Genomic DNA, 14157 nt, shown 5'->3' on the forward strand with positions numbered 1-14157 from the left:
GAAGACATCACAATTCCAGACTTCAAGTTATATTACAAAGCTGTAGTAATTAAAATAGTATGGTACTAGCATAAAAACAGACATGTAGATCAACAGAATAGAAAACCCAGAAATACATCCACAACTATATGGTCAATTAATCTTCAACAAAGCAGGAAAGAATATCCAATGGGAAAAAATCAGTCTCTTCAACAAATGGTGTTGGGAAAACTGGACAACTACATGCAAAAGAATATAACTGGATCACCTTCTCACACCATGAACAAAAATAAACTCAAAATGAATTAAAGACCTAAATATGAGACCTGGAACCATCAAAATCCACTGAAAACCAATCAAAATACAGGCAGCATTTCTCTGGCATTAGCCATAGCAACAGTTTTTGTTTTGTTTTTTTTAGAGATGTCTCCTGAAGCAAGGGAAATAAAAGCAAAAATATATGATTGGGACTACATCAAAATACAAAGCTCCTAAAAAAAAAAATTACAAAGCTTCTGCACAGCAAAGGAAACAATCAATACAACTAAAAAGCAACCTATAGAATGGGAGAAGATATTTGCAAATGGCATATCCAATAAAGGGTAGTATCTAAAATATATAAACAACTGATACAACTCAAAACCCTAAAAACAAATAATCCAATTTAAAAATGGGCAAAAGACATGAACAGACATTTCTCCAAAGACATCCAGATGGCCAACACATGAAAAGATGCTCAACATCGCTCATCAGGGAAATGCAAATCAAAACTACAATGAGATATTACCTCATACCTGTCAGAACGGCTAAAATCAAAAATACAAAAATACAAAAACAACAAGTGAAAGAGAAACATTCTTTCACTGTTCGTGGGAAGGCAAACTTGTGTAGCCACTGTACCTCGAAAAGTTAATAGAACTACCCCACAATCTAGTAATCATACTACTGGGTATTTGCCCAAAAATAGAAAAAAAAAAACCAAAAAACAAAACCCATACCTAATTCAAAGGGATACGTGCATCCCTATGTTTACCGCAGCATTATTTACAACAGCCAAATTATGGAAGTAGCCCAAGTGTCCACTGATACATGAATGGATAAAAAGGTGGTGTGTGTATACACACACACACAATGGAATATTACTCAGCCATAAAAGACGAAACTTTGCCATTTGCAACATGGTTGGAGCTAGAGAGTATAATGCTAAGCAAAATTAGTCAGAGAAAGACAAATATCATATGATTTCACTCATATGTGGAGTTTTAACAAAACACACAAGCAAAGGAAAAAAAAGAGAAACCAAGAAACAGACTCTTAATAAAGAACTGATAGTTACCAGAGGGGTAGGGATGGGGGTTAAAGAGTACATTTATCACAATGAGCACTGAATAATGTATAAGATGGTCGAACCACTGTATTTATTCACCTGAAACTGATATAACACTATGTTAGCTATGCTGGAATTAAAAACTTAATAAAAAAATATATCATTTGCCCTAATTTCTGATTTGGCAAGTGTAGCAATAGTAAAATAGTATCCCCTTTCTTCTGTGCAGAAATAAGAGGGTTTAGGGGCGCCTGGGTGGCTCAGTCGTTAAGCGTCTGCCTTCGGCTCAGGGCGTGATCCCGGAGTTCTGGGATCGAGCCCCACGTCAGGCTCCTCCACTGGGAGCCTGCTTCTTCCTCTCCCTCTCCCCCTGCTTGTGTTCCCTCTCTCGCTGGCTGTCTCTCTCTCTGTCAAATAAATAAAATCTTTAAAAAAAAAAAAAAGAAATAAGAGGGTTTAAAAATCAGATTCAAGGGGCAAAAAGACCAGTGCTACCAGGATCTCCCCTCTCACCAATGGGTAGAAAGCATACACATGACAAAGAATAATTCAATCTTCAATAAGTGTTTTCAGAGATTTTCAATTGTTTTAAAAAGTTGCTCAAGTAACTTTTAAGTTAAACATAAAGAAAATGTTACATTAAACATCTTAGAAAGTTTAAAGGACGAGTTTACTTACAATTGACATTAGAGTTAGTACATAGTGCTGCAGATTCTGTCCATGATGATGAACCATTTTAGCGTCAGCTGTAACCATGACTTCCACGTATCTTGGATAGGATAAGAAACGCTTTTTCCTGGAATGTAATTGACTTCTTTCATCTTCCAAGGATTTATTTTTTGAAGGGTACCCTAAAACCATTTCCTTCTTTACATTAAGATCCTCGTTCATGTTGCTGTGGTTGTGAAGTAAAGTGGTTTGCTTTATTTGACTTTCTAGGGGAAAAAGACAGTATAATGCAGAGCCATTAAATTAGATTGGACTAAAAATATTGCACAGAATAGCCAAAAATTTAATACATACACATCTGCTTCCAATGAGAAATACAAGGATAAAAAGAAGTTAAGCAGTGTTCTGCAGCACTACCATGAGGATTACTATTCCTAGTAATAAAATGTTCATTTTCATAGATTGCCCTAAAAAAAACCCAAACTCCAAGTGTTTTTTTTTTTAATTGTTGTTGTTGTTGTTGTTTTTAAATAGCTATAATTGTTCAAGTCCATTTATTAACCACTGGGTTAATTAAAAAATCAAGGAGTCCCTATTTTTTTTTAGTAGATAAATTGGGGCCTCAAGCCAATGGCATTTCAACTCATTACAGAGTAATCACATTTTGTATAAAATACAGAAAAGCTTTTGTTAAACATATGTGAAGATCATCATAGAAAAAAAAAAAATCAAACCATATAACAATGGTGGCTTTTTGAATCCAGAAAATCAAATGTGGATATAGATTTTATAATACTTGATTATATAAAATACCCAATAATTTATGTTTGCTTATGTTTAAATTCAGCATTCAAATTATTCAACATTAGAGATTACAGAGGCCATATTTAAGTCCTACACATTTATAGAAACTAAGTTCTTAATTATTTGCACTATTAGAAAAAAATTATAAGCAGCATAGGTGCTTGTCCTACATCCTTCTCCATGTCCTCTCTCCTTTATTTTTCACTATTTCTTCTGACAACTGTTTGGGGAAGTATTTCCAACAGAAAAGCAGACCAAAGGAATCAGGTAAGAAGAAATCAAAAGTCTGGAAATACTCAGACTTAGTTGTACTATAAGGATTAGACAGAAATATAAAACTATTACAAAAGTAATTTCCTTTTAAATAAGCAGCAATCCTATGCTTATAAGAAACAAAAGCATTGTTTCCATAGATTCTAAAACCATCCTACCTTTTAATATTACTGTGTGCTTAGGTTTTAAAATTCACCTCAGTGGGAAATACTGAATTGGCCAAACTGAGTGTATTCTGTCCTATGATCTTTCTCTTGGGGTAACTCCACCACTAAGATATTCATTACCACTTATTAGACCTGGGAGAAGAGCTCAGACATAACTTATATACAAATCTCAGAGTTATCAGGAAGAAGGTAAATATACGGATTTGTTCATCTATTTTAACACTGATGCCTACTCTACACCAGGATACATTAAGAAATTGAGGAGCCAAAAGACCTTATAAAGGTTACACTCCAGTAGAAAGTGACAATGAGTACACATATTTAAGGATAAATCTCAGAATAATTTTAAGTGCTTCAATAACAATTCAACCTAGAGGCAAAAAAGTGATTCTACCTACCCAAATGGCTTAAATTTGAAAAACCAATAATACCAAGTGTTAGAACAACCACTTTGGAAAACCACTCAGCAATTGCCAAGTTAGACATATCTTTATGCTACCCCTGCAATTCTACTAGATACATACCTAAGGAAAACCTACATCAACAAAAAGATTTATATAAGACTGTGCTTAGCAAGACTGGCATATAAATCAATGGAACAGAATACAGAGCCCAGAAATAAACACCCACATATACGGTCAAATGATCTTCAACAAGGGTGCCAAGACTACTCTATGGGAAAAGAATGCTCTCAACAAGAGATGGAAAAACTAGACATCCACATGGAGAAGAATGAAATTAGAGCATTATCTTATAAAAACTCAAAAATGGATTAAAGACCTCAAACGCTGAAAGTCCTAAAAGAGAACATGGTAGAAAAGCGTCATGACATTGGATTTGGCAAGGACTTCTTGGTTGGGTGAGACACCAAAGCACAGTCGACAAAATAGACAAGCAAGACTACACCAAATTTTAAAATTGTATCAAAGGACACAACAGAGTGAACAGGCAACCTACTGAATGGGAGAAAAGACCTACAAATCTTTTTTCCTGAAGACGAGAATTAAAATGCCTTCCTTGCATCTGTTTTTTTAATGGTTTTTAGTTCAAAGTAACCCTTATGCCAAAGTGGTATATACCTTGGATTGGCATATTCAGCCACCCATCACAGACCATAAGGTTTTCAAGGAATAAATTAGATAATCCAATAAAAGCCATTAGATCAGTACTCAGTAAATGGTAGTTCTTACTTTTATTACTAATTATATTAAGAAATATGTGCTATTGACAGACACATGCCCTCCAAATTAACTTTTAAAAGATTGACTATAACCGCTTTGTTTAGGAAAAACAGTTGGCTATTTTGCTAGGTTTATAAAGTTTAAAAATGCCTATTCATAGAGTTGTGCTGTGACGCTGCTCAAATTCTTGAGGCAGAAGCTATGTGAGATTCTGTTTGGCAATCAGAGTGCATTGTTACCCAAGCCTGTGGCAAGTGGAAAACAAAGTTTTTCATTCTCACTTCTTTCGGGGAATGCTCTACAAGTGTTTCACAGTCCTTATAGCAGAGTGGGGTGTACCATAATTTCCTTATTTTAAAAATTTCAGATAAATCTCATGAAATGTGTAGCCTTAGTTTTAGGGTGATGGTGATATACAACAGCAGCTGTTTTATATTTGGGGTTTTTTTTTAATTATTATTACTGAAGACAAATGGCTTTCCAAAACTACTGAGGCGTGTTTCTATTCTTACAAATCTTGATGTGCCAGGTTCTGGAGCATTTTCTTAGCTGATGCTTTGGGAAGCCTGAAGACAAAGCACTGATGAGGCGTTTTCAGGCTGAGAGTCCAATTCAGCTATTTAACTGGCAGGAAAGCCTTCATTTTTTTCATTAAGGGAACTAGGGGCAGCAGAATCTCGCCCAGCAATACTGGGTGGTCATGAGCACTGTCCACTGTCTACCTGTGAGTACTATCGGCAAGATTATGGAAGCAAAGGAACATGCTTGAATCGGTGTTTGAGTTTTTTTAAATGGATCTCTTCATCAACACCTACTAGATAAAGCTCATGAGATTGTCTGTGTATTTGCTAGGATAAATCATTCTGTGATATGCCCCCTAAACTCAGAGGTGAATGTACTGTAATCTGATTTGAAAATATAGGAAATTCCAACATTTTTTATTGATGAGTATCAATTTAATAGATGTGTGCTGTGAACCAGTGCTGTAGGAACTTGATAGACTACAGTGATTATGGTCATAGTAAGTGCCATTCACTCAAACATCATACGAAAAAAAAGCATTAGAACTATAATGAAATGCAGAATGTGGTTTTATTTTTAAATATTATTTATGGACTGAAAAATGTAAGCTCCATTAACCCACTGTTCTTTATCCCCCCCACACCCCCAAGCAAGATAATTACATTCTATTGGAAATATAGGAATGTTGGTATCATAAATACAACTCCCTGAACAAGTGGGGAGACACACACACACACACACACACACACACACACACACAGGATGTGTTTTTAAAAGATTCCCACAACTCCACAAAAACAGCCCTGTTCAATCACGGGCAAAGGATGTGAATAGACATTTCACCAAAGACCATATACGAATAGCCAACAAGCATGTGACATGATATTCAACCTCACTAATTAGAAAAATTCAAATCAAAACTACAATGAGATATCACTCCACACACAGTAGGATAGCTACTATAATTTAAGTGTTGGAGAAATTGGAATCCCTGCACACTATTGGTGGAATTATAAAAATGGTGCTACTACAGAAAATATAAAGGTGCCTTAAAAAATTACAAATAGAACTACCATATGATCCAGCAATTCTACTTCTGAGTATATATTCAAAAATATCAAAAACAGGGTCATAAAGAGAATATGCACACCCATGTTCACTGCAGCATTATTCACAATAGCCAAAAGGTAGAAGCAACTCAAATGTCCATCAATGGATAAATGGATAATGAAATGTGGCATATACATACCATGAATTATTCAGCCTTAAAGGAAATTCTGTTACATGCTACAACATGGATGAACCTTGAAGATGTTATGCTAAGTAAAATGAACCAGTCACAAAAAAAAAAAAAAAAAAAATGCTGTAGGATTTCACTTACATGAGGTGTCTAAAATAATCAAATTCATACAAAGTTGAATGGGTGGTTACAAGGGCCTGTCAATATCTCACTGCCTGAGAAATCTCCTAAAGTCTGCCCCGCCTGGGTACTAAGAAATCAAATATCTCACTGGCTAGCAATAGTAGGTAAAATGGGAACACAATCCAATTAAGGAAACACTGTGGTCTGAAGTAGTCAGACTTACAAGAGAATAAGTTAGAACAGAGGGCTCTGTGTAGGCTAAAGTAACAAATAACTCCAAACTGGAATGAAAACATTAAAGGAGACAATATAGCCATTAATAGGAAATGCAAAAATAGGAAAGAAAAAAAAATGGATAGTGCGGGGGGGGGGGGGGTCCCTAGAACAAAACGATTCTGGAGTATTTTATTTTTTATTATTTTTTTTAAAGATTTTTTATTTATTCATTTAACAGAGAGACAGCCAGCGAGAGAGGGAACACAAGCAGGGGGAGTGGGAGAGGAAGAAGCAGGCTCCCAGCGGAGGAGCCCGATGTGGGGCTCGATCCCATAACACCTGGATCACACCCTGAGCCGAAGGCAGACGCTTAACGACTGAGCCACCCAGGCGTCCCCTAGAGTATTTTAAAAAGGAAAAAATAGCCTGTATCAAGATCCCATAGACATAAACAAATATTTATTACAATCAACTTGATGGAAACAAATTTAGAAATGTTTTCTAGAACATTCCTGGAAAAATACAACTTACCCAAACTGACCCATAGAGAACTAAAAAGCCTAACGAACCACATAACTTTAAAAATTGAGTCCTGGGGTGCCGGGGTGGCTCAGTCGGTTAAGTATCTGTCTTCTACCTAGGTTATAATCTTAGAGTTCTGAGATGAAGTCTGCTTCTCCCTCTCCCTCTGCCCCTCCCCACCACTCATGCTATCTCAATCTCTCCCTTTGTCTCAAAATCTTTAAAAAAATTTTTTACGTAAATAGAAATTGAGTCCTAATCAATCTTTCCCAAAAAATCCAACCTCAAATGGCTTTACCACTAAATATTTTTTAAAAAGAGCACTACTTTTTCCAAAACTCTAAGAACTGCAAAAAGGAAAACAAGCTTCATAAGGTTCTTAGAAGATGCTGCAACAAAATATCCTCACAATCTGGGTTAAAATTTTAAAAAGGATTCCTTAGGACACACACAATACTAAGCATAAAGACTATTCATTTGATTAAATCAAGACTGAACTTGTGTTCACTAAAAAACACCATTATGGAAGAAGATATTTGCAGTATATATAAACAAAGAGCTTTCATACGTATTACATAGTTAAATCCTCAATCAACAAAAAAGAAAAATAAGGGAGACCTAAATACCTCAAAAGAGACAAAATCCAAAGGCAATACATGTCCCCAAAATTGATAATTATTAAAATGCAAATTAAAATACAATGAAACATTATATCCCCCCCCCCCAACAAAAAGGCTAAAATGAAAGATACTGGCAACAACAAGTTATGGTAATATAACGTGGGGCACCTGAACCTCCCATATCCTGCTGATGACACTGAAAACTGGCATATTCAACTTGGGAAACTCAGTAGGGCAGGAGGGAACTAGGATACGTCCTATTGCTTAGTGCAAGAGAGATAAAATTATTGTTTACTTTTAAATACCAGACATAAGTGTATATATAACTACTAAAAATAAGCACATTACCAAAGAAACAGCCAGAACTTCCAATTTTAAAGGGAGGGGTTAATTTTTAAAAGTCACCATAAGTAAGGAAATGTGAAAAAAGAATCAGAACATCAATATAAAATATGAACAATACCTAACACCTACTGCTTACTGTCAGTCAAGTGTACTTCTGGTAAATTTACTTATATTAATTCACTTAAACAGCACCGCGAGATAGGTATTGTCAATTCCATATTACAGATGAGGAATATGCAACATGGAGATTAAAAAACTCACAACCGCAGTTGATCACGGATGGAACTGCAAATTAAACAAAAGGAACAAAACTAAATAGACCATTTACCATAACAGCAGTGAACAGTTTAGATTTACCCAACAAAAACAAAAGTTTCATAGAATTGGGTTAATAAAACCCAGTCGTATGTTAAATAGCACATCCGGGACTCAAATTCTGGGACTGACTCCAGAGTCAGTGGTTTTAACCACTAAAAGATAGTTTGACAATGAAGGTTAAAGGAAAAAGGCCAGAATCTAACAAGTACAGCATTAGAGGTCTCAAAAGTCTAATTTCTATAGTAAATGAAATGGGAATGTTCTATACTTTGTCAAAATAATTGAATTCAGAAGAAATATAATTTCATACTCCATTAACACACAACAGTATGAGTGCATCTTGTCACTATGTTTAAGAAGTGAGAAAAATTAAGTAGAACCTACTTCTTGGTGGTTTATGAACTACACACTTTTGTAAATACATATGGATACACAGAAAGCAAGATAGTGACATACATGGGATTTAAAATGATGGGTGCCTCAGGTGAGGGGAGGCAGGTGGACAAAATGGGAGGGTAGGTAGGAGGGGAATTATGCGGCTGCATATGCGTTGCTGTCCTAGTCCTGCATTTCATGTTGATTCATATATTTTTTTAATTATATATATATATATATATTTTTTTTTTTTTTAAAGATTTGAGAAAGTGTGCATGTGCACAAGCAGGGAGAGCGGCAGGCAGAGGGAGAAGCAGACTACCTACTGAGCAGGGACCCCGATGAGGGACTCTATCCTAGGACCCTGGGATCATGACCTGAGCCGAAGGCAGACATCCAACTGACTAAGCCACCAAGGTGCCCCAGTTCTTTAATTAAATTCTTAAATAGTAACATACCAAACTAATAGCTATTAAAATATGACATCTCTCACTACTACCATGTACTATTGTTTTGGTAATGCTACCTAACACAGTAAGACAATAAAATGAAATATACAGTATGAATATTAGGAAGAAAGTTTAGTTTTTATTTTGCAGATAAATGGCTTTTATAACTAAAATCCCAAAAGACTCAATTTAAGACTTTTCAAGCTAACAACCTCAACACAGGAATAACTGAATGAAATTTTTTGTTTGTTTTTCAAAGATTTTATTCACTTATTTGACAAAGAGAGAGACAGCCAGTGAGAGAGGGAACACAAGCAGGGGGAGTGGGAGAGGAAGAAGCAGGCTCCCAGTGGAGCAGGGAGCCCGACGTGGGGCTCGATCCCAGGACTCTGGGATCACGCCCTGAGCCAAGGCAGGTGCTTAACAACTGAGCCACCCAGGCGCCCCAACTGAATGAAATGTTAATAGGTTGTTAAAAAATGAATTAGTTCTGTGTGTCTGGTATAGGATGTCCATGTGTTTTGTTTTGTTTTGTTTTGTTTTTAAAGATTTTATTTATTTATTCGACAGAGATAGAGACAGCCAGTAAGAGAGGGAACACAAGCAGGGGGAGTGGGAGAGGAAGAAGCAGGCTCATAGCGGAGGAGCCTGATGTGGGGCTCGATCCCGTAACGCCGGGATCACGCCCTGAGCCGAAGGCAGACGCTTAACCGCTGTGCCACCCAGGTGCCCCCGTCCATGTGTTTTTAAGCAAAAAAAATTTAAGTATCAGTGATGTGTACAGTATGATCTTATTTTTATAGAAACTTCCAAGGATACAAGTATTTAGCCATAAAAATTTATATAATGAGCCAAAAAGGTATGTAACTATACACCTCAAAGTTTTAACATTGGCAGTATTGGAGGGGAACTAGAAGGTGGATAGACCTATTTAATTCTTTAATATCTCCGTGTCCATTAAACTATTACAATAAACTTGTTTTATTATTGTAATTTTTTAGTTACCCATGTTTTTAAAAACAGCATCTATAACTTTTACAGGCTAAACATTTAATCTCATTGCATTTTGATATTCATATCAAGCAGTGTAACAAATGATAAAATGACCTTTCCAAATATCCAAATGGGCATTATTCAAAGCTCATTTGTCAATTACATCATCTTTATGAAATGCTTGTCTTTATTTATGCTCCAAGTCAAATGCTAAAATGATGTGCCATCCTTTATTAATAGCACATGTATTAGGACCCAAAAATAATTTAGAGCAAATCATACCCATCAAATAAGGAACATCATGCAATGGATAATCTGCCCACTAGAACATAAAATATTTAATTTCATCTGTAAATATAACACTTAACAGTATATGTATTATAGAATGTAAGGAAATTGTTGAAAATAGTCCCTAATATAAACTTCTAAAGAATTTACTGTTAATGTAACTAGAAACCCATAATTCTACATGAACATCCTACTGGCACTTCATACTCAGATTATATAAAATTAAATTCATTTTCTTTTCCTATTCCCAGTTCTGCTCTATTAATAGGAGTAATAACTTCCTAATATGCGGAACTCACGCTAAACCATGCACTACCATTGAGTTCTTCCTGTCCTTTTATCCTTTGTATATGGTCACCAAGTTTTGCCATTTCTCTTTCAAAATTTTCCTTGTTTTCTTCCTACTGTCAAAAGTGTCCAGGTCTCTCAACTCTTTCAGGTCCTTCGCAACTTAGAATATTAGAATCATGAATGCAAAATTAAACCAAGTCTCCAAAATGGCCCCACCATCTTCAATCCCTGTCCCACCCCCCTTCATCCTTCATTCACATCCCAAAAATTCATTTTCAGGAGCATCCCTTTTATCTCAAGAAATTAGCACTGATCTACACTGACCATAAGTCCAAGCCCTTCCCCACAGCCCACCACTAAGCAATGCTGTCATACCAACACTACCCGCGAGCTATGAACTCTTTAAATACTATGAACACTGTTGGGCAATGGGTTATGCCTTTTGTAAGTGCTCAACAAATGTTCATGGAGAGGAAAATTAGGGAAAAGGATGAATAGAAAATTGGGAGAGAGGGGCGCCTGGGTGGCACAGCGGTTAAGCATCTGCCTTCAGCTCAGGGTGTGATCCCGGCGTTATGGGATCGAGCCCCACATCAGGCTCCTCCGCTATGAGCCTGCTTCTTCCTCTCCCACTCCCTCTTGCTTGTGTTCCCTCTCTCGCTGGCTGTCTCTATCTCTGTCAAATAAATAAATAAAATCTTTAAAAAAAAAAAAAAGAAGAAAATTGGGAGAGAAAGGGAAGAAAGGAACACACTGAGGGACAAAAGTTTTAAGAGCAGAAATTGAGGGTATGAGTAATTCTAATTTTGATGTACAACAGCAGCGATTCAAAGATGGAGAGATTGCTTTTGATTTTCCTGACAGCAAGTAAAATACTCTGGTTTCCACATAGGTTAGAACTGATACTAATGCTTTGTATTTGACCACATGAACAAATTTTATACTTCTCCAATAGCATGTAACTATTTTGAAAATGAGTACAAAATCAAATGAAGCTTATTCTGGATTGTCAGCATTTAAACCACTTGTTAAATGGCCAACAGGGCTTCCAGTTCAAAGAACCATGTGTGCCCTAAAATAGTGATAATATCAGATATTGTGAAATCTAACTTATTTCCTCAGGATTTAAACTTTTCTGGATTATATGTCTTATTATGCCATGTTCTGGAGTTGTGTTATTAATACTACTATAAACAATAATAAACGTAAAAGCACTTAAGTAATTTACCATGTACCAGATACTGGTATACTTCACATAAGCTATCTCCTTTATTATTAATTTTGTAAGGTAGATGCTATTAGTATCCTCATTTTATATGTGAAGAAAGGAGGCAACAGGAAGGTTAAAGTCAACTATTCAGGTAACTGGTAATAAAATAAAATTCTGGAACATTTTTTAAAACATTATAGTCACTACAAAGACTTAACGAAAATCTATAGTCCCCATGATTTGTCAATTTTAGAAATGACCACCACCCTTATAGAATTATGGCACATAGCTTATGAAGTATTTTATAAAGCTTTATTTCAAAGAGGTTCCCCAGTTAATTAGAACCCCACCTACTAGTAATAAATGTGCAGATTATGGACTTGCCCATGACCGGCTGAAACTTGAAACATAAAAGAATCATTACATCACTAGTCCTCATTGCATCCCTGAATCAGTTTCTATTATAGTGCACATTTTAAAACAGACATGTGACACAGGTTACACGCAATTTCAGTAGCCACCAACTAAGTGGCATAACAAAGAAATGAATTCAGATTTCCTCAATATCAATTATTACATTAGAATTCCAGATCACATGACTCTTCTAAAGGTCATATGTGGTAATATGCGTAGAATGTTAAGAATTTAGTAACCAGGGTCATAACGGAAAATGCTGTCTCCTACAGAACTAAAAGAGGAAGTAGCTAGTCATATTCATGAAAATATGGGGTCTAGTGCTTCTTGAATTACAGAATCAGAGCTGAGCCAAGATTTGAATATAAAGTCATTCAGCTCTACCGTGTACAGACTTGGGACAGATCCAGTACTGTCCTTTCACTCTAGAGGCCCTGAAAGAAAAAAGAACACTGGAAACCCCCCAAATTATTCCCATTAATCCTACATCCAGCAAGAAATTCTAGTTCCTTCTGCTATGTGGGCTGATAGGACAAAGAGCACACAAGTCAAGCATTACAGTAAATACCCTTTCTTCACCTACATTCTCAAGAGGCCGCCCCATGAGTTCACTCCAAAGATGCAGAAGACAGGTTTCCTTAACAAGGTGAATCAAGAATCCTTACACAGATCAGGAGTTGAAAACACGCACACATTCATTCATAAATTCAAAACCTTTAGGATTATTTTTCCTGGAAAGGAACATGCACTGGCAGTCTCTTTCAAGCTTTTGGCATTCCAATCTTTACACTCGAAGGGTATAGAAAAACTGTGTAACCCTTTGCACTTTATGAAGTGCTCTTTCCACAACTTCAAATCCTGTCCCTTATCAGAAATTCTAAGCAAAGTGAGACTAAGATAAATTAGCCAACGGACACAAGTGTAAGAATTTAGAGGGACAACTATACACATGCCAATATGATATTCTAAACTCCTACTCTATGACTTCTTGAAGGGATGTTTGAAAATCCTAGAAGTTAAATTTATACTCTAGCATCTGAAGATGCAAATAAAATGCAACATTTCACTCTTTGAAGAAAAATCACTTATTCAGAATTCATGTTAAACATTGATCTCTAGGATGTTTTTCTTTGCAAGTGTGGCTGAAGTTATAATATAGCAAAACACTAATAAAACTGACAACTATACAGAATTCTACCTTATTTATCTTACCTTCCTACCTTCAAATGAGCCTTCATGGCAATCCAATTCTAATCCATATCCACTTACCATTTTTTTTTTCCACCCAGAGAGAGAGAGGGTGTGTGGGTTGGGGCAGGGAGGGGTAGAAGAAGAGGGAGAGAATCCCAAGCAGGCTCCACACCCAACATTGAGCCTGATGCAGAGCTCAACCTCAGGACCCGGAGATCATGACCTGAGCTGAAATCAAGACTCAGACGGTTAACTGACTGAGCCACCCAGCCACTCCACCACTTACCATGATTTAACACATAACTCATTAACTAGAGGAGTTGTTTCAGAACTACAAGATTTCCCACATTATTGGACAGACTGCATCGTGCCTGTGGAATCATTCCAAAAATGCAATGAGGTCATTTTAAGTATTAATTATTCTAATATCTTCCAAAATGCAGTTAAAGTGGGCATTTGCAAATATTATAACCTCTATTTGCTCTATCACAATTCAAGTGTTGGTGTAATACTGTTTTTCCACGCTAGTACTAACTTGTTAAAAATATTAGTATTCCCTATTTGCCTTGAATTTTTTTTTTGATAATAAAGTTATAACTAATAAAAATCTAAAAGGTAATCTAACCTTAAACTTTAACTC

At 36.1% G+C, this 14157-nt stretch overlaps 1 protein-coding gene across 2 annotated transcripts in view; it reads right to left on the bottom strand.

Annotated features, from left to right (window-relative positions):
* ADAMTS20 (ADAM metallopeptidase with thrombospondin type 1 motif 20) overlaps positions 1-14157 on the bottom strand; it is a 283082-nt gene that overhangs the window by 129193 nt on the left and 139732 nt on the right. For both annotated transcript variants that reach the window (XM_057318850.1, XM_026502074.4), the window contains one exon: positions 1985-2241. In XM_057318850.1, coding sequence (XP_057174833.1) covers positions 1985-2241 — 257 coding nt within the window. The remainder of the gene's footprint in view (positions 1-1984; positions 2242-14157) is intronic.

This window comes from Ursus arctos, unplaced genomic scaffold, assembly GCF_023065955.2.
Source record: "Ursus arctos isolate Adak ecotype North America unplaced genomic scaffold, UrsArc2.0 scaffold_26, whole genome shotgun sequence".
In the NCBI taxonomy this organism is placed as follows: Eukaryota; Metazoa; Chordata; class Mammalia; order Carnivora; family Ursidae; genus Ursus; species Ursus arctos.